Source organism: Crocuta crocuta, unplaced genomic scaffold (assembly GCF_008692635.1).
Source record: "Crocuta crocuta isolate KB4526 unplaced genomic scaffold, BGI_CrCroc_1.0 scaffold3, whole genome shotgun sequence".
NCBI lineage: Eukaryota > Metazoa > Chordata > Mammalia > Carnivora > Hyaenidae > Crocuta > Crocuta crocuta.
The window spans coordinates 15,652,942-15,675,247 of NW_027529934.1; the positions used below are offsets into that span (position 1 = coordinate 15,652,942).

A 22,306-nucleotide genomic window follows, 5' to 3' on the forward strand; every position below is an offset into this window, starting at 1 on the left:
CGAAACAAACCAAAAACAAAAAAAAAAAGAAGAAGAGAAAGAAAAATACTTAAATTTTTTTTAAATGCCTAAGAGGGAGGGAAATGTTAAGATGCTAACTTGTGATTCCTTTTGGGTGGTGGAATTTGACCTCTGTGAAACTAAGTTTTATTTTTAAAATGGGGTTAACAGTGGACATGCTGACATTAACTACTAACAGATGAGGTAATTGGAAAGTATTTGGGTGTCTTATATTTTTATTAAGTCACGTTGTCTTTTTCATTTGCATCTTAATGAAGTCAATCCTTGTTGCATTAAAGAAGTACAGCATTATGTTTTCTTAATTATTAAGTTTCTACATTTACTTTTTTAACATACAACTTTCAGCTCTTTATGTCTACAATTTTTCATCCCTGCAGTCCCTATTAGTGTTCAGTTTTCTAGGAATTATTTTCCAAATGTAAAGTTATTTTATGATTGTGGTGATGCCAATGTGGTTTGGTTTAGGCTTTTTCCCCCTCTTTCTTTTGTCTGCAGCAACTGGAACAGATTCAGAAGGAGCTGAGTGTTTTGGAAGAGGATATTAAAAGAGTGGAAGTAAGAGATCAAGAATTTCTCACATGTCTAGCAATTTTCAGTTCCATAAAATTGTCCCTTTTCCTTTAAATTGTTGCATTGTATTTATGTGATTTGTTTTCATTATATAGAAAGGAACAGATGTTACTTTAATTTTAATTTAGACTGTATTTTTATAGAAAATGCATTCTGAACATTTTATCATATAATGTGTTCTACATTTGTTTTCACTGTTTTATTGCCATAATTATTCTTGGGTAGATTAAAAAAATAATTTTCTTGGTATGTTATCATAGTAACTTAAATCAACTCCCACAAAACCCTCAGTTATCATGAAAATAAGGTCACAATTCTTTTATTAAGTAAATCTTTACGTATCTACCATGCTAAGGTTAGTTTTACAGAGAGTTATGAGAACACATGAACAACAATTAAGCACTTATAGTATAATAGAATTTACATATGGAAATCCGTGGGAGGATCTTTTGAAGGCTCATAGGCTATTATGATGTGAAGTTATTTTCTGCAGCTACATTTACATTTAGTGTATGTTTTAAATTGTTCACATTTGGTGTAATTTTCTTTTGCTGATATGTAGAACGTGTTAAATGATCTTTGAGTTTAATATTTTGTGGAAATTCAGTATCCCATGTGACATTCCTAACTTGTTACTCCTATGTTTATGTCCGTTGCTTGGCTAGATGATTGAACTGAGCTTGGATTAAACAAGTAATTCTGCCCGATTATCTATCTTTAGTGGCATTTTGAAATTTGCTGCTTTCCCATTAATCAAAAGAGTACATAAAAAAAAGACCTGGTTATTGGTATGAGTTAGAGGTGCATAATTTATGCAGTCATAGTTGATTAGGAGGCTTCTTCCTCTAAGTTAATGAGTTAGAATTTCAGTCATTATTTTAAAAAGCTAATATTTGAGTCAAGAGAACAGTTACTTAATGTTTGCAGAGATAGTTTTAAAATAGACACATCCTATTTTTCTGTACTTTAGAGAGTTGAACCTAATCATCCAGTTACCATACTCTCCTGTGTATCTTAATAATAATCAGTAGGTTCTCATTTGTATTAATGATTAGCTTGGTCACTGTTCACATCGTATACTGTACATCTCATTTGAAATATTTACATTTGGTCTTTTCTGCATTTGGTGACTTCATTTGTGGTGAACAATATTTATTAAAGACTTTCGAGTTCTTTAAGGATGTGTACTATAGAAAGAAAGGCTATCTCTTTTTAAATATTCTTACTTTTGTATTCTGAGTAGAGGAAGCTTTGAGAAATTTGGATGTTGAGGCCTAATGGGCTAATAAAACCTGGGATTGGAAAGGAATATAATATATCTCATTTTGATTTACATATCTTCTGTTTGGAGTGTCTGCTATAACACAGATAATTGTGCTTTCAGGAAATGAGTGGCTTGTACTCTCCTGTCAGTGAGGATAGCACAGTGCCTCAGTTTGAAGCTCCTTCTCCATCACACAGGTACAAAACTTCAAACTTGTAATTACTTAGGATTTATATTGCAAAATGCACACATGGTAGTAGTCCTTGGAAGCCTTTTCTATGTAATGTACAAAACCCCTGAGAAATTACTTTTGGTCATGATCTAGAAATGAGATTCAAATGGCCCATCTGTTTCTTTAATGCTCTGAATTTTCATGCCATGAACGTTAGTAGAATAAAGTATTACTATGAATTCACTGTTGGATTAAAAGTTTGGTGAATTTCTTGAAATAATAGTAGTTTTAAATATCTTGTGAATTAAAATGAAATGAACTTAAAACCCTATAATTTGAGAACATGAAATGGTAGGTAATATTAGGGAAGCAATGTATAAAATAAAACCTTGGGCTTTCCCCCTAACCTGTTGAATTTTCTTGGGCACATTACTTTCCCCAGTTTGAAAATGAGGGCATTAAGTCTGTTATTTAGATCTCCTTGGTATTTTCTTCATATCACTGCATTGTTAATGTGTTTTCCCTTCTATATGCTGTATTAGAACTGGGATTGTATTTGTCTTACTTGCAATGGTTTCTGTGGGTTTTAGACTAGCAATATTGACTGGCTTCATTCAGTAAGTATTTGTGAAATGTAGTAAATGTCACTGGTCCCTTTTAGCTCTAAAGTTCTAGTTGATGAACTATGTACTACCTAAAATTTGAATTTGAACTTTTTGGCTTGAATTGTTCAAAGTAAGAGCAATTTTACGTGTTTTTAATTTGCCAGTCCATTTAGGATAATGGTCCAGTGGAAGCTTCTCAGACACAGTTCTAAGATAACACGTGGATCATCAGGCTGTTCAGTGCCGATATAAGAGATTACACTAACCTTCAAAACCTCTGTCAGTTCAGGAGAGCTCTGGTGTATCTGGGTTGTTATGATGTGCCGGGAAAGGGGCATAGGGAACATTCTAATTAATGAAGATTCCTGGATATTGGATATTTTCCTCATTAACCATTTATAGAGAATCCTTGTGAGTTCAGGTTGATTCTGGAGTCACTTTAGCTGTATCATTCAGCTTTTTTCCATTATATTTTATTTTCTTTACAACACTTGGGAATGGCTCAGTCTGTGGGATATTGTTACCATTAAGTTTAATGTTCACTTTCTGAAATATATGGGATCTTTGTCAATGGAATATTATGAGAGTGTATGCAGGTAAGCAAAAATCGTCATCTCAGAAAATATTCACTAATAAGCTGACAATTCCCATCGTCCTATCTCTCTCTTGTTTAATGGTAGCATTTCTTTTTATTGTGTCCATGTCTTTATTATTCAGTCTCTCACTGATGGGTTTATTAACATGTGATAATATAGTATTCATTCAATGGGCTGTCTGTGTTGAATGCTTCAGATATGTTGGGCGCTGTTCTAGTCACTGGGAGTATGGCTGCCAAAGTCCCTGCCCTTTATTGGAGTTTACCTTTTGGTAGGCATTTGTGTGAGATTGGGGGGATACTATGCAAGCAGATCTATGCAGTGGTAGTAGTACAAAGCATATAAGTAGTACCTTAGGAAGAAAAATTAGGCATATTATGGGTTTGCAACAGGATTCTGTGTCAGTTTGTAAAGTCAGGCTTCTCCAGGGAGGCAATATTTAAGCTGATACATGAATGAAGTGGAAATATGATAGAAAGTCATGAGAGAGTTTTGAGCAGGAACTGATTTGGATTTTAAAATGTTTACTGAAGTACCCATGTGCAGGCCAGAGGAGAGACTGTATCCTTCCCAACCACTGTGACTTTGGAAATGTGGTAGAAAGTTAGGAAGCAAATAACAGTCTCGAAGAGAGGAGGTGGTGCCTTGGATCAGGATTTTATTGGATGAACAGATGAGAAGTGGTTGTATTATAAAATAAAATAGCAGATCTTATTAAAGATACAAGATTTCATGAAAACTTGAAACTTTTATGAAACTTTATTTTATGAAAACTTTGTTGGAGAACTTATAAAAATCCTGTGCAGTATGCAAAGCTATCGTCGAATGAAGTTCTGGGAGAGTTAACCTGCTTAACAGTTGAAGAAGGGAAAACAGGGGTAAACATAGTATTTTCTTCAAAAGAGTGTTTTGATATTTTCTTACAACAAGTAATTTGGATATCAAGGTTTGAGAGAGCGTTTGGGAAAAATGATGTAGCCCTTAACTACTCTTGGGGAATGATCCTTAAAATTAAGATATGAAATTAAACATTTTGAAAAGAATGTTATACTATCAATATTTGATGTTTCTTTATTTTTAGGAAATAGCATGTAGTTCCAATTATTGTAACTTTCTTTTCCCATAATTATTAGCTTTATTATTTACAAATTTTTGGTGTTTGTTTATTTTTGAGACAGAGACAGAACGTGAGTGGGGGAGGGGCAGAGAGAGAGAGAGAGAGACACAGACAGACAGACAGACAGAATCTGAAACAGGCTCCAGGCTCGAGCTGTCAGCCTAGAGCCTGACGTGGGGCTTGAACTTGGGAATGGTGAGATCATGGCCTAGGCTGCAATCGGACGCCCAACCAACTGAGCACCCAGGCACACCATATTAGCTTTATTATTTAAATGCTAGACAGCTTTTGTTTCATTCTTCACTGTAATGTGTTTGGTTTCTTTTAAAGCAGGTTTACCTTAAAAAGCCTTTTTGTAGATTCATTTATTTTCTTTCTTTTTTTTTTAATTTTTTAATGTTTATTTATTTTTGAGAAACAGAGAGAGATAGAGCAGGAGCTGGGAAGGAGCACAGAGAGAGGGAGACACAGAATCTGAAGCAGCTCCAGGCTCTGAGCTGTCAGTACAGAGTCTGATGTGGGGCTCAAACTCATGAACTGTGAGATCACGACCTGAGCAGAAGTCAGACCCTTAACCAACTGAGCCACGCAGGCGCTCCCCATTTATTTTCTTCTATAATGAGTACCTCTTTCTATGTCAGGTCATTGAACCCCCTGCACAGATTCTAAGTTAATGATTAGATAATGTATTTAAATGAAAGGAAAAATAAAAGACATATGCATATTCTTCAGCTCCACTTCCCCCCAGATTTTATCTTTTCTATACCATGATTAGCTGTAAGTTTCATATCCTGTGTATTGTCTTTCTGCTGCTTTGTTTAGACCCCCAGTATCACATGGATTCTAGCAGTGGTCTTCTAACTGTCCTCCTCCAGAGGATGCCAGAAATCTGATCATGTTTCTTTCCTGCTTAAAATCCTTCAGTGGCTTTCCACTGCATGTAAGTTGGTTTAGATCCAACTCTTTTGCATGTCTTTCCATAATTTTTTTTTTGTGTGTGGTGATTTAAAATCAAATTTAACTCCCCAAACAGGATGTTAAAATATCTTTGCTTATACCTGTTCCTTTTCCCTAGAAACTTCTGGGTTCATCTCTTAAGTAGTTCCCCCTTTCAAGCCCCCCTCCCCAAGAATCTAGCTAAGGGCGAACTTTTATTTTTTGATACACTATTTCCCTAAAGACTGAAGGGGAGAAAGGAAGGAGGAAATAGAATTAAACACTTCAAAAAATCCATTTCTGCTTACTTTATTCCTGCTTCTGTGTTATGTGACTAGTTTTTGCATTTCCATGTATTTGTAATTTTGTGATTATTGAGTTTTTCTTCTATTCTTTTATTTTTATACTTACACTCTTATTTTTATATGAGCATTTGTACATAATAGGACTTAAAATGTGTTTTTGAATAAATGTTTATTTAACCTAGAATGTTATTTAATTTTCATTAGTTTGTGAGATTTTGATTGAAGCATGAGGTTTAATATACTTAATAAGTAAACTAATATAATCTTTAAAAAAAATCCCAAACTGTCAGCCAAACTTCATTAGGGTGGGTTTGGGGAGGGGGCTGAGTGTGTGATTTTTCTTTGATAAAATCAGTTGAGTTTTTTAAAAAATCATTTTAAGCCTTCATCCGTTACAAATTTCTCTTATTAGAATTAGTTTAAGCTGAAGATTGCTGTTTTCAGGGCCTTTTCATTCTGCTTTAGATCGTGGGGAAGAAAGTCTCCACAGTTCACAGTGGACTCTAGTTTACTCACTTACTGTTGGATATCTGTATGTGTCAGGTTATGAGTGAATTAGAGAATGGCAGGCAAGCATGGTCTTTCCCTAGTGCTGGATGAGATTGGTCCTTTTGTCTGGTAGTGTCATTGTGAGTGAATATATCCTATCCATTCTCTTAGAGGATTATTAGTATATGAGACATTTTAAACTATTTAGGTATAACTTTACTAAAATGAAATGTTTTTGTTAAGATTTTCTTAAAAGTCAGTGATGATTTCTATTTGTTTATTTTTTATTTTTGAGAGAGCACAGGCAGGGTGGGGTGGTTGCAGAAAGGGGGACAGGGGATCTGAAGCAGGCTCTGCGCTGACAGCAGAGAATCTGATGCGAGGCTTGAACCCACAAACCATGATATCGTGACCTGAGCTAAAGGCAGACACTTGACCAACTGAGCCACCCACATTTTAAAGAGAAGAAATAAATGGGTTTTTTTTTTTTTTTTGCAGATTTGTCTGTTATAGTCCTTTATATAGCAATAAATTTTTCCTGGTGAGTAAGATTAAGATCTGATAGAAAATAAATTTTAAACTTTGCAGTTTAAAATAAAATAAAATACCATTAATAAAATAAAATACCATTAAAATAAATACCATTTAATAAAATACCATTTAAAGCCTGTAATTTCAGATCTTTTACAAATTTATTTTTATTAAAAAATTTTATGAGCACTGGGTGTTATATGGAAACCAATTTGACAATAAATTATATTAAAATGTTTAAGTGTTTTTTTTTGTTGTTGTTTTTGTTGTTGGAGAAAGAGAGACAGTGTGAGTGGGGAAGGGGCAGAGAGAGGGGGAGAGAGACAATCCCAAGCAAAGCAGGCTCTTTGCTATCAGCATAGAGCCTGATGTGGGGCTTGAACCCGTGAAATCATGACCTGAGCTGAAACCAAGAGTTGGACACTTAACCAAATGAGCCATCCAGGCAGCCCTTCAAACTGATTTTTAAATATATATTTGGCATGTAGTGTTATCTCACTATACACATTGATGTATCAGGCTTGCAGTCAAAGAAATCTGAAATATAACACCATAAAATATACCTAGAAATTGCTCTGTTCTCTTGAACTCTAAATATGCAGCTACATAATTTTGTTAATCTTTATACAAATGCTAAAGGATTAGATTTCATTAGTAAAAGGAACAGAGAGATTTTGAATACGTGTTTCCTCCTGTTTAGCACTGTTAGTCCCTGGATGGAGTACACTGCAAGTAGCATATGATCTTTTCTTAGCAGTGCACGACTTGTAATCACTGATTATATTTCATCAAAAGAAACCCATTACAGGATTGTGTTAGTTTGTAGCATAAGTGCTTTCAAGAAGGCTCTTTCTTAAATAATTGAGCCTTACTGTAGGAACGGTTAAGGATATGAGGAATTAAGATTTGCTTTTTTTTCATTTTACAGACTACTGTTAAGACAGTTCCATCTGATTTATTGTATTTTTTTAAAATGTGAGACTGCATGACTAATTTTATATTAATAGAGGAAAAAATTTATTGAATGTTTACCATTTTTCTGCCTTTATACTGAGAACATTCTTATTTAAGTCTCACACCTCTCTGAAGTCTCCTCCTTATTTAATAGTTGGAGAAACTAAAGGACAGATAAGGCCACTGGTAAGTTGCCCCGAGTCATTTAGCTGCTCAAAGGTAAAATTCGAACCCACTCTCTGCCCTTAGCAATGCCTCTCATATTGGGGCACCTGGGTGGCTCAATTGGTTAAGCATCTGACTTTGGCTCAGGTCGTGATCTCAGGATTCATGAATTGAGGCCCTGTGCCGGGCTCTGTGCTGACAGCTCAGAGCCTGGAGCCTGCTTTGGATTCTATGTCTCCCTTTCTCTGCCCCTTCCCACTCATGCTATGTCTCTCTTAAAAATAAATATAAAAAAAATTACAAAAAGAATGTCTCATAACTTTTGAGGTTATTTGAATACTAAAGTCAATAATGATTTTGTGTATTTGTGTAGAGAGAACGGTCTTTTAAAAAAATTTTTTTTAATGTTTATTTATTTTAGAGAGAGAGCATGCAAGCAGGGGAGGGGCGGAGAGAGACAGGGAGACACACAATCCAAAGCAGGCTCCAGGCTTCAGGTTGTCAGCACAGAGCTCAATGTGGAGCTCAAAGTCATAAATCATGAGATCATGACCTGAGCCAAAGTCAGGCACTTAACCGACTGAGCCACCCAGGCGCCCCCAGAGATTAAGCCCCTGTCTTAATCACTACCTCCACTTCCTTAAATTTTATTAAGGTAGACAAGAATACAAACATTTTTTTATAGTAGTATTAAGGAGGAAGAATTTTTTTAAAATGTAAGTAACTGGTTTATCATGATTGATGTATGTTTTGCCATTTTCAGGTGTTAGTGGTCTTCATAGGCTAATTTATTTAAAGATGAGAAGGATGTAGGAGTGAAATGAAAAGACAGAAATGGTAAGAAAGAACTAATACAAAGAAAAAGTTTCAGAGGTTTTTGTAGAAATAGGTAGGAAAATGCACACAGGTTATAACCAAATAAAAAGACCTGATGCAGAAAGCTGGTGATGTTTTGATCGGGGTAGAGAAAGCTGGTGTATAGGTTTTGGACTGTGAGAAAAAGAGTATTGGTATTTTACAACTTATTCCATTCCTCTGGTAATTTTCTTTCACATCAGCTGATCATCTTAACATTTGGGACCTGGAAGGGACTCTCGATAATCTAGAGATCGCTCATGCCCCCTCACCTCACTTTGCAGACGAGGAAACGCAGTGGTCATAGAGGATGTGTCTGAGGGCACAGAGTTCTTCGGTGGCAATAGGATCTCTTCACTGTGACTTAGGTTGCTTGCTTGTGCTTTTTCCTGATGTTCCATATAGCTTACGAACCTTCTGAGAATGAAATGGAAGCAAACACATTTGGGTATATACCTGTTTTGTGATTATTCCCTATTGACATTCTTTCACATTCTGTGTTTGTTTAAGTGATAGGGTCCAGAGTAAACTGTTTAAATATTTCCTGATGTTTTGTTTATGGGTGACACATTTATTTGATATCTAAATAAGTTGTTGGCAATAAATATTTTCTTTCCTTAGAAACAAGAGATATTGGATTTAGATATGACATGTTTTAGATTTACTTTTCCTGTTGCCAGAATAATGTAAACTGAAATCCTATTTCTCTCTCTTCATTTTGCAGTAGTATTATTGATTCCACAGAATTCAGCCAACCTCCTGGCTTCAGTGGCGGTTCTCAGGTAAATGATGTATTTAATGGTTTGTTTAATTGGCGCACTGAATGTAATCACCTGAGTTGTAAAATCATAGGTGAGCTTACGGGAATGGCCTGTCACAAGCACAGCTGTTTTGAATGCTGTGGCGTCGATTGGGAATTGGAGACCGCCGGTGCATAAGCGGCTGTTTATGTGGGCACCAGTGAGGAGTTAAACATTTTTTTAAATTCAGTGGTAGTAACATCAGACCTTGAAAGGAGGGAAGTACTGTAAGAGGCAATTGTGAATAATCAGCACATTGTTTCTCTCTAGGATAAGATAGTTATATCTATTGATGAGATATTCATTATGTTGAAATGTCAAGGTTTTCTGTGGAAAGTGAACTACATATTTGAGTAAACTGGACTTTACCTTCACCTCTCTTCTAGTTAGTTGTACGATTATTTTTACTTTGACTCTCTCCATCTGTAACTTGGGGATGCTGATATTTGCCAGATCTTATTTTGAGGCTGGACTTTTAAAACTTTTTATATTAAAATAATTTCATACTTAGAGAAAAGTAACCAAAATGATAAAAGGAATTCCTTTGTATCCTTTATCTGGATTATCCAAATGTTAACATTTGATTAAATTTGTTTTCTCATTCTCATTCTCTCTTTTGCTTATGTACACATACTTTTTTTCTCTGTGTTGTTTCAGTAAGGTACATTCATAATGATTCTTTACCTCTAAACACTTCAGTGTGTATTACCTTAAAAACAAGGGTATTGTCTTAAGTAATCACAACATAATTGTAAAATTCAGAGTTAACATAAATACAATGCTGTTATCCAATCCCTGTATCTTACTCAGATTTTATGGAATGTCCTAATATTATACTTCATAGGGAAAGGGAAACATGGAGGTGTCTTTAAATGCATGTTCCTTTGGGGCACCTGGTGGCTCGGTTGGTTACGCTTCTGACTCCATGGTTCGTGAGTTTGAGCCCTACATCAGGCTTTGTGCTGACAACTCAGTGACTGCTTGGGATTCTCTCTTTCCCTCTTTCTCTGCCCCTTCCCTGCTCTCTGTCAAAAATAAATAAACTTCTATAAAATTATAAATGCATGTTCATTTGTATATTCACTTTATGTGTTCTGTGGTTATTTTTTTCAAAGTGAAAAGAAAATTCTTTTGGATCATGCAGCTTTTGTTTGTGTTTTTCTTTTTCTACTACTTAGATGACTACCTCTTACTTTCATAGTTGGTATAACTACTCTGTACATCCTGCGTTATCTTCATATGCATGCGTGTATTTGGCCTACCATGTTTTAATAGTAAGTTCATAGACTGGTTTGCATCTATTCTTTTTTTCTAAAGTTTATTTGAGAGAGAGAGAGAGCACACGATCAGTGGAGGGGAGGGAGGGAGGGAGAAGAGAGAATCCCAAGCAGATTCTGCACTGCTTAGCACAGGACTCCATCCCACGAACTGTGAGATCAGGACCTGAGCTGAAATCAAGAGTCAGGCTCTTAACCTGCTGAGCCCCCCAGGTGCCCTGATTTGCATCTACTTCTTTCTTTCTTTCTTTTTAATTTTTTAAGAAATGTCTATTTATTTTTGAGAGAAACAGAGCATGCATGGGGGAGGGGCAGAGAGGGAAATACAGAATCTGAAGCAGGCTCCAGGCTCTGAGCTGTCAGCACAGAGTCTGACGTGAGGCTTGAACCCACGAACTGTGAGATCATGACCTGAGCCGAAGTCAGACGCTTAACTGACTGAGCCACCCAGGCGCCCTTATATCAGGAGAATTTTTAAAGTATTAAGTTAAAATATACCTTAAAAATGAGAGGGAACAGTAGTCTCTGAATCTGGAAACAGGCTTTGCATTCACAGTGGATCTTTATGCTCTCCTTTTGAGTATAATTTCACAAAACATCAACGTGAGATACATCCACTCTGTGACTGTGATGAAACAAAAAATAAGATTACTTCATAAACTGTCTAAGCACATACAAAAGAAAGTCACTGTGCAAGCCACAAGAAATACCAAAGACACCTCTGTTGTGGCTAATATGAGCAATTGCTGTTGCTTTACTAATTGCAATTTTACTTTTGCTCTGGTCTTCTAGTCTTTTACGTAAAGTATATTAAAATGCTCAATCACAAATTTATTCCCACTTTTGACAGTATCCAATCCAGAGCCCTTCCTTAAACATTTAATATAAGCCTGTATTTTATACGTTGTCTCTTACCCATAATGTGCTGTATTCTTAGTTGCAGTGAGTAATAAATAAAATTTGTTCAACTAAAGGGGTGTTTCTATTAGTCTTTGGCTGCAGAGTACTGACAGTCTCTTCATAGAGGAATAAGAAAAGATTTTCTAGTATTGCCATTTACATAATATTTATTTAGAATTTCTCACAGTGAGTGAGAAACAATAGAAGTTGGGTGGAAAAGAAAAGCAATCAGAATTGTGTTTTGTTGTTTTAATTTTTAGAGCAGCACTTAAACTATTCTCATGTAATAAAGGAAACCTCTGGTTTGAGATAGTATACTGAGCCGGTCAACCAACATGTTAATCTCTCCAACCTTCACTCACAAGGAATCCCATTCACCTGTTACTGTCCTCACACTGAAAACTTAAAAGGAATTTATAGAGGATTAACAAAAACCCTTAGGAAGGCTGTGTAACGTGAGTTGCAGTGTGCAGAATAAAAGTGTGCCTAAGGGTGACATAAGCTGGCTCTCCCAGAAGACTCCAGCCTTAGCATCTGCTGGAGAATAGGGACGTGTTGAAGAGGAAATCCTACTAGTGTTTGTGGGATAGAGCAGATAGGACATATTGTGCGGAAGGCCTACCCTTCATTTCTAGCTATGCTCTTCAGAAGAGACAGACCCAAAGCAAATGGCCACACAGTGGATTGAAAATAGGGGAATAGTTAAGGATAAGCATGGCAAATGTAAAAATTCTAAATAATATAGCAAAACTAAAACTAAAACAACAACAACAAAAGAAAGAAAAGTGTATGCTAAAATAGGACTCAGGAAAGAAAGTGTGAAAGACAGATCCAGTTTTTCACATAAGGAAAAGGTATGTTCCCCCAAGTAGTAGTGATTTGTATGATATAAGCATCGGAGTTTATATAAAGCAGAAATTGTTATAATTTTTAGAAAATTGATTAAAACTTAAGCATCGTGAGAGATTTTGAAGTTTATCTCAAGAATTAAAGTAGTGATATTAGTCATTATGTAACCTTATTTTGTACTTACCTATTCATGGACGTTAAAGTACTTTACATGTATTAACCACTTAAATTTTCAGAACTTGCCTATGAAATAAGTGTTACTACTATAATTTTTATTGAGGAGGAAATTGTGGCACAGGGAGGTCAAGGAGGTTGCCCAAGGCAGTATGACTAGTAAGAGATTTTAACCCAGGCATTAGGGCCTCAGAGCCAGTGCTTTTAAAACTCATTTATTCAACTAATAGTTTTTGGTTTTTTGTTTTTTTTGTTCTTAGTGCCTGCTCTTTACCAGGCACTATTACCAGGCTCTGGGGATACGTTATTGAACAAACACAACACAAAGATCCCTGCTGTAACCGAGCTTCCATTCTAATTGGAGAAGTACTAATAATAATAAAAGTAGACTACCTTTACACAAAGTGGAGGTGAGGGCCCAAGCCTGTTTATGTATCTCTGGAATTCCCAAGTTCTAGGCAAATGGTTAACAAGTAAATGAGCCCTGAAGTAGGAGCATGCCTACCATAGTTTAGATTTCCCTTGTATCTGGAGAGGAGTGGTCAAGGGAGAGAAAAGTAGAAATGAGATAAAACTTAACAGAGCCCACTTGGTCCAGACTTTCTTAGGACATTATAAAGACTCTGTATTTTTTTTTTTTTTTTCTGAGTGAGATCAACTTATGCTTGGTTTAATAGGCACTTGTTTGACTTTAATACTTTGCATTAAAGGGTATACATTATTGATAGTAGTCTCGGACCATTGGGAAAAATGAATTGATTCTAAAACAGGATAAATTGTATCATCTATATTCTCTGAATCAAAACCCCAAGTAAAGAAATTATGTAGACAGATAATCAGGAAGAGAGTAAACTAGACTCCTGTGAATACCTTTGTGTCAAAGAGTAGTTTCACATGCTGCTACAGGCAATTCAAAAAGTAATGGTAGTGAAAAATACTACATATCAAAATTTATGAAATGTCAGAATTGTCCTCAAGAATTTGTATCATTAAATGGACTTGCTTCTAGATGAGAATGAAAACTAAGGAACTTGATATTCAACTCGAAAGTGGGAAAAACTTAAGATGGTGACTGTAGAGGGACAAATAAAGAAGAGCTCATGGGGTGCCTGGGTGGCTGAGTCAGTTAAGCGTCCAACTTTGGCTCAGGTCATGATTTTACGTTTCATGGGTTCAAGCCCGCATTGGTCTGTGCTGACAGCTATCAGAGCCTGGAGCCTGTCTTCAGATTCTGTGTCTCCTTCTTTGTCTGACCCTCCCCTGCTCACGCGCGCGCGCTCTCTCTCTCTCTCTCTCTCAGAAATTTAAAAACAAAAAACAAAAAAACTTAAAAATTAAGAGCTCATATAAAATGTTTCAATATGTATTTGAAATTGACTTATAATATGTAGTAGGTTATTTCAAATAGTGGTTATAAATACTAGTAAAGATGCTCATATAACAGTTTTTAAATGTTCATTTATTTTTGAGAGAGAGCACGAGTGGGAGAGGGGCAGAGAGAGAGGGAGACACAGAATCTGAAGCAGGCTCCAGGCTCTGAGCTGTCAGCACAGAGCCTGACCCGGGGCTTAAACTTCCGAACTGTCAGATCATGACCTGAGCCGAAGTTGGACGCTTAACCAACTGAGCCACTCGCCAGTGCCCCAGTAAAAATGAGTCTTCAGGAAATATAGAATTTTTAAGAAAAGTTAAAAAGATTAAAGCAATTGTAGAACAATTTGAATAGACCAGTTAGATTAACTATTTAAAAAATAATGTTTGTTTATTTTTGATAGAACATAAAGGGGGGAGGAGAAAAGAGAGAGGGAGACATAGAATCGGAAGCAGGCTCCATAGAGTCTGAGCTGTCAGCACAGAGCCTGACGCGAGGCTCGAACCCACAGACCATGAGATTATATTCTGAGTTGAAGTCAGTCACCCAACTGTTGGGCCACCCAGGCGCCCCAACCATAACTATTAATTTAATATGATCCCATAAGAATCTCCAGAATATTTTGAAGAGTGCAGAGAGTGACCGACTGACTTTAACGTATATTAGGATAAGTAATTTGGAGGTGTGATAATCACCAGGGTGTTTACCCAGTAAGTTACTGAAATAAATTCTAAGACTGCTGTAACAAAAAGAACACAATAAAATGTAAGATAAAATTAAAAGGTAATTAAGAATTTCCCTGTGGTAAAGGTGGTTACGCAGATCAGCGAAAACGGGGATTAAACTAATGGTATTGTGATAGCCAGGAAGTCATTTGTGGAAAATCACTTAATTGTGAGAGTCTAGATCATCTCAGTAATGATATAAATCATAACAGGACTATAGAACTGGAGGAAAAAGCCTGTATGTTACATAAACAGAATTTTAAGAATAAACAAAAATTTTAAAAACCGGGGAAGGCTTGTGCGCCTGGGTGGCCCAGTCGGTTAAGCGTCCTACTTAGGCTCAGGTCATGATCTCACGGTTCGTGGGTTCGAGCCCCGCATCAGGCTCTGTGCTGACAGCTCAGAACGTGGAGCCTGTCTTCAGATTCTGTATCTCCCTCTCTCTCTGACCCTCTCCTGCTCATTCTGTCTCTCTTTTACGAAAAAACAAAAAACAAAAAACTGCGAAAGGTATTGTAAGTATGTTGGGTAACTGGTTTATTGCTTCAAAATAAGGAAAGCTTTTTTTTTTTTTTTTTGCCAATTTCATCTTTTTGATAAAAGCTGCAACTGTGGCAAAAGAAAATGGTAAAACAAAGGTGCAAATTGAATTTCACATATGAAATAATATTCATCTTCCCAAATAACAAAAGCAAAATATGAAGTAATATAAGGGTTCCAAAGGAGTCGCCTAATATGTGTGGCTCAGGCTGTTTTATTTATTTATTTACTTTTGAGAGGAGAGAGCGAGAGTGGTAGAGGGGCAAGCTCATTTCCATGTTGTTTTGACATGTTTCTATCGTACCTTCTTGCATTCTTAAACAATAAGGTATTTCAGCATCATCTTGTACTTACCTTGCCACCGTCCATATATCCAAGAAGCCCTATTTTCTTTTAATGGAGAATATTATCTTAAAAACCAAAATCTGGGTTCTAGGTGTGCTTATTGCTCCTAGAGTGTCAGTGCTTGTAGGCTTTCTCAGTGGACAGAGCTAGATGACACATGTATGTGTATGTACATATTATGTCTTATATACAGATACGTGTGCATTAATTATGTAGTAGTTACCTTAAGTGTTTCACTAATGAAAGGACTCACAGTAGTCAAATAGTTTATACTTCTGGAACAGCTTGATTAGGGGGAGTGGATACCACACAGCAAGCAGAAGGAGGATACTCATTGAAGGGGGTATGGTGATTTCAGGTACAGTCGTCGTCGTCGTCTCCACCNTTTTTGTGACACAGTGAGCATGAGCATGGGAGGGGTAGAGACAGAGGGGTACAGAGGATGAGAAACAGGCTCCATGCTGACAGCAGACAGCCCAATGTGGGCTCGAACTCAAAAACTGTGAGATAATGACCTGAGCTAAAATCCTGACTTGGGTGCTTAACCGACTGAGCCACCCAGGTGACCCCAGGTCCAGTCTTCCAGTCCCTCCCACACTGGGTCACACAGAACTGCTTTGTCTCCCGCTTTAGAACCAGTACTGGCTTGCATCTCAAGCACCTGAGTAACAGGAAATCCAAAGTTGGCTTGTGGTTAGGATCTCTTATTTTAAGTTACTCACATAGGCAATGCATTCTGGTTATAAGACCAGCCTTTATGGGCTTCACTGAAACCAAGTGCAAGTCATAACTTCATTTGTTATTAGTAAACAGTGCTGATAGACTAATACATTTTGCTCTAAAACAGCCCACTGACTTACTGTTACAGAGTATTGTTTATTTTTGCTTAGTGAATATACTTCACGATGTAGGCAAGAGTGTGGAGATAACCAAGTGAGCATTTCAGACTAACTGAGATTAATCCATGCTGCTCAGTATAGAATGCATAGTATTTATATAGTTGTATATATTTTATGTATAACTTGTTTCTCTATATATTTCTGTATCTGTCCATTAATGGATGAATGGATAGAGAACACGTATATGGTATGTTACTAAACCATAAAAAAGAGGAAAATTTGCTACAGCATGGATATTTGCTACATCATGGATAGACCTAAAAGTTATTGTGTTTAGTGAAATAAGTCAGACAGAGAAATAGAAGTATTATATGACCTTACTAATATGTGGAGTCTTAAAAATAAATATATTAATAAATACATAATGAACTAATAGATACAGAAACAAAATTGGTGGTGGTTAGTGGAATGGGCAAACAGATGAAGGGGGTCAAAACGTACAAATCTCCAGTTATAAAAGAAATACATTATGCAGATGTAGTATACAGTATGGTGATGATAGTTAATAATACTGTATTCCATATATATAAAAGTTACTAAAAGAGTAGATCTTGAGTCTCATCACAAGAAAAAAAATTTGTAATTATGTATGGTGACAGATGTTAAATAGAGGTTTTGTGATCACTTAACATTATATTCACACATTGAGTCATTATATTGAATACCTGAAACTAATGTAATTATGTTATAGTTTAGTTATACTTCAGTTTGAGAAAGTAAAAAAATAATGAGTATCCTTGAGGGAAACTGACTTAGATATGTGTGCACATATTTTTTTTTTTACTATGAGTAATGATAGAGAATGTAGTGTTGACCAGTGGGTGCTCTTACCTTGATTTGTGCTCACAGGAAAGTAATTTTATACTAACTTTTGTTTTTGCCTCACAAGTCATACATAAACACAATGAAGACAGCATATAATATCTTCTTATATTTGAATAGCGATTTGACTTCACAGATACCCTGAAATGGTCTCAGACCCACAGAAGCCTAAAGACCACAAAAGGGGACCAGATTTTGAGAATTGTTGCTCTAAATTATGCAGGTTTCCTCCCTTCAAACCATTTTTCAGATCTATGAAAGAGTGTATGTGTGTGTTTAACCGTTAGTTGTTTTATTATTTTGCAATTGGATCTTGATCTTATAAAGATTCTTAACTGTATAAATAATAATTAAGTTTTCATTCTACATTGTTTCATTTACAAAATTAGATGGAGGAAGGGTATTTATATATTAAAAATTGGCAAATTTCAGTTAAGCAAATAATACAGAACACTTTCAGCTTCATTTGGAGTAGTGTTCTCTTGGTGGAACTGATAAGGAAATTTGGTATGGTAACATTTCTTTCATTGTACAAACATTGATTTTATTCATCTTTTGAAGATTTCGTTTCATTTGTGTTCTTGGCCATTAGTTTATATTACATATATGAAATGGAATATTCAGTTTTAGGTAACTCTCTTTTCAGTTTATTTCCATTCATTGAGAATTAGGGTTCTTTTTGTTAAATTTATGATTTTCAGGGTGCCTGGGTGGCTCAGGCAGTTAAATGTCTGACTTTGACTTACTCAGGTCATGATCTCATAGTCTGTGGGCTCAAGTCCCGCCTCAGGCTCTGTGCCTGACAGCTTAGAGCCTGGAGCCTGCTTTGCGTTCTGTGACTCTCTCTGTGCCCCTCTCCTGCTCACACTCTGTTTCTGTCTCTCTCTCAAAAATGAATAAACAGAAGAAAAAATTAAAATAAAAATTAATTGGTCATAATTTACATGCTGACAGTAAATGATTTTTTTGCACTAAATGGTTTTTGCATAGCCATCAGGTTTGGTTTGCTCTATTATCTTGATAGCATGCTTATTACCTTTTAACATTATATGAGAATGTTTTACTTTTAAAAAGTGACCAAATAAAATATTTGCTGCTTCTGTTCTTTTCTGTGGTAAAATTTAATTATCTTTTAGTTTAGTAAATGTGGCCATTTTTATTTAGAGGTAATCTAGAGAAACACAAATGATGAACATTTCCTTTTGATTTTTAGCCATATTTATATGCTACATTTAAGTATAGCGCTTATCCTGAACATGTTCATATTGACAATTTGCCTTATAGATTATCTACAACCATTTCATATTCTCAAACACCTATACCCTCACATTTAGCACATTTCTGTTCATTTTCATTGATGTTATTTATAAATTTAATGTGTGTATGAAAGTGAGCTAAGTGATGTATTTTTACCAACAATTATGAAGTAACCTAATTTTGAATGGATCAGAAAGTTGCACTGAAAAAATAAATTCAAGAAAAGCTAAGAGTAGCAAGATAATTGTGAAAAATAAGGTGCTGTAAAAACTAGAAAGCAGACCGTTTTCGACTGCTTCTTTGTTTTTTTTTTTTAATATTTTTATTTATTTCTAGGAGAGAGAGAGACAGCGTGAGCAGGGGAGAGTCAGAGAGAGAGGGAGACACAGACTCTGAAATAGGCTCTAGGCTCTGAGCTGGCAGTCAGCACAGAGCCCGACGCGGGGCTCGAACCCATGAACCGCGAGATCATGACCTAAGCGAAAGTCGGACGCTTAACCGACTAAGCCACCCAGGCGCCCCTGCTTCTTTGTTTTTTATGTCATATTCTTAATTTTTTGTAATTGTAATCATTCCCATGTTTCAGACAAAAATCCTCAATGTTTTCATTGAACAGATCACTTTTTATTTTTTATTTATTAAAATTTTTTTAATGTTTATTTTTGAGGGGGGGGGCACATGTTGGGGAAGGGCAGAGAGAGAGAGGACCAGAGGATCTGAAGCGGACTCTTTGCTGATAGCAGAGTCCAATGTGGGGCTGGCTAGAATTCGTGAACTGATAAGTTTATGTGACCTGAGCCTAAGACAGATGCTTAACCGACTGGGCCAGAGCAGATCACTTTTTAAAAAATCTAAGTTCTCAAAATTTATAAACATTATGTTCGTACATACAAAGGAATATATTTCATGAATGTGTAAATTAGAGGCATAATTACAATAAAAGAAACTCTGTGAACTGAGCTGTTCGGCTAATTACTAGAACATTAATGGTACCATTCAAGTTACCCATGTTCTTTTAACAAATTACATTACTCTGCCTCATGTCCAGAGCTAACCACTTTTCTTTTTTTCCTTTAAATTTTTTTTTTATGTTTATTTTAGAGAGAGAGACAGAGACAGATCATTAGCAGGGGAGGGGCAGAGAGTGAGGTAGACTGAGGATCTTAAGCAGGCAGAGATCTGAAAACAGTAGAGAGCCTGATGTGGGGCCATGAGATCATAACCTGAGGTGAAGTTGGACACTTAACCAACTTAACCCCAGATGCCCCTCATTATGATAAGTGTAGTCTTAATCTGTCCTTCAGCTATTTCATGTATCTTTCCACCTACCTCCTCTGTGGTAGCCATCAGTTCTCTACAGTTAAGAGTCTGTTTTTCAGTTTGTGTCTTTTTTCTTTGTTAGTTTGTTTTGTTTCCCAAATTCAACATGAGTGAAAGCATACTATATTTGTCTTTCTTTGACTGACTTATTTTACTTAGGATTATACTCTAGATCCATCCATGTTGTTGCAAATGGCAAGATTTCCTTCTTTCGCACGGCTGAATAATATTCTGGGGTGTTGTGTGGGTGTGGGGGTGTACACACCACATCTTTATTCATTTATCGATGGACATTTGGGCTGCTTCCATAATTTGGCTATTGTAAATAATGCTGCAGTAAACATAGGGTGCATGTATGTTTTTGAATTCGTGTTTTGGTATTCTTTGGTAAGTACTCAGTAGTGGGATTACTGGATCATATGGTAGTTCCTAGTTTTTTAATTTTCTTAGGAAAATTCTGTTTTCATAGTGGCTGCACCCGTGTGCATTCTCTACAGGAGTGCAAGAGGGTTGCTTTTTCTCCATGTCCTTGTCAACACTTGTTGTTACTTGTGTTTTTGATTTTAGCCATTCTGGCAGTGTGAGGTGACCTCTCATTGCAGTTTTGATTTCCATTTCCCTGATAATCACTGATGTTAGCATTCTTTTCATTAAACTTAATATCTTAATTACCTTCCTCAACAACATAAGTGCTCCCAGAATGGAAACTTCCTTCACCCTTCTGATTTATATGCTACTTTTTGGTGTATTCATTCTGTCTTATTAAGTCCTATGATTTTGATATTAAAGTTAATGTTGCAAACAATGTTTAAAATCACTTATTTGGTTACATATTTTCTTGCTTTTCATTTTGTGTCTCAGGCCTTCCAGTTTATGTTACTGAATTTCTTAAGTACACAATCCCACAGTTTTTTAAAGAAATGGCTTATACACAGTAGTCTTTGTTTTCATTCACATGAAAAAATACTTTGCTCACTTTGTTGCAGGGTACTTTTGTCAAGGTCTGAATTGTAGATTGGAGTTTTTATTTTTCAACTTGAGGATAACCAAAGTTCACTCCTCTAGCTTCTTTTATTGCTCTTAAGTAGTATTTTCCTTGTTTAATTGTCCTGTCAGGTGAGTTATCTTTTCTGTTTGTCTGATTTTAAAATCATTTTACTTTTGGGCAAAAACACAGTTTTGCCTTACTGTGTCTAATTATGGATTTCTTTTAAATTATCCTACTTGATAAGAATAATTCCTTTGTATTCCCGCCTGTTTTCAGTTTTGGAAAATTGTCAACATAGTTGACAAATAGTTCTTCAGTCTGTTACAGTTTTCTGGGTCTCTTAAGTGCCCATAGTTTCAAACTTAGTATCCATATAGGTTTCTTAACCTCTGTTTCAAGTTTTCTGTGTTCTTATCTTTTATCCTTAATTCTGGTTAATTCCTTTAGATTTACCTTCCAGTTCTCAATTACTCTTTTCAGTCTGTGAATCTCAGTTTCAGTGATTTTGTCTTTTTAGGAAATTGTCTCCAAGTAAGTGTTGTCCTCTTCATCTTTCCCCTCCTCTGCACCATTATATGTTGCTTAATAGCACTCTTGCTTAACATCACCTCTCTGAGTTCTGTTTCCTGTTTGGTTGTATGTCTGTTGTGTCTTCGGAAATTGTCCTAACTTTCTTGTGATCCAGGCACCACTATAAGATACGATTTTTACATACTGTCGAGTTTTAGCAAAGGTTCACTTTAGAGCATTGTGTTCAGGGTAGCACCTTAATGTTTCTTAATACATTTGCAGTTGTTGGTGAACTTGTGTCATCTCATACTCTTGTTATGTGTCACCTCTCTGTTTATATGCCTCAGACCTAATAGATAATAACCATTTGTGGAAAGAATTCTTATCCTTTCATTTTAACGTGGTGTAGGCTGTATAATATATTTAGGATTATAGATTTTTGTTTTTTATAGATTTATATGCCTGTATATTTCATGTTTGCTGTCTTTATCTTATTTAATTATTCTGATGTTCTAATGTGTATGTCAGACTACTTTGTACATATATATTACACCTTACTGCTCCATAATCAGCTTATACTCAGCTTTAACTTCTATATTCTGACAATCAAGGACTGTCTCTATTTTTCAAAGAGTAGAGGGCTCCAATATAGGGATGATGAAAAATGAATTAGTTTTCTTTTGAACATTGTTTTCTAACAATTTCTGCATATTAAAATTCTCAAAATTCTAAAATTTAGCATTGCACTTATAATGGAGTATATCTTCATTTAACTTGGAGAGCTGAAATAAACTTATTTCATTCTTGTAAGATTGGCCTTTAGAGCCTGTTTGCATTTAGTTTTAATTTTTTTGGCTGGAAGATAGTTTTATAGCAAACTGTATTCTACAGACTCGGGGCCTATCATGGCTGGGACCCTCTATCTGCTCCCTCCCCCCCCCCCCCCCC

At 35.9% G+C, this 22,306-nt stretch overlaps 1 protein-coding gene across 2 annotated transcripts in view; it reads left to right on the plus strand.

Annotated features, from left to right (window-relative positions):
- Window positions 1-22,306, plus strand: part of COP1 (COP1 E3 ubiquitin ligase) — a 220,383-nt gene that overhangs the window by 62,913 nt on the left and 135,164 nt on the right. For both annotated transcript variants that reach the window (XM_077763321.1, XM_077763323.1), the window contains exons 7-9: window positions 517-576; window positions 1,976-2,052; window positions 9,305-9,362. In XM_077763321.1, the coding sequence (XP_077619447.1) occupies window positions 517-576; window positions 1,976-2,052; window positions 9,305-9,362 (195 nt within the window). The remainder of the gene's footprint in view (window positions 1-516; window positions 577-1,975; window positions 2,053-9,304; window positions 9,363-22,306) is intronic.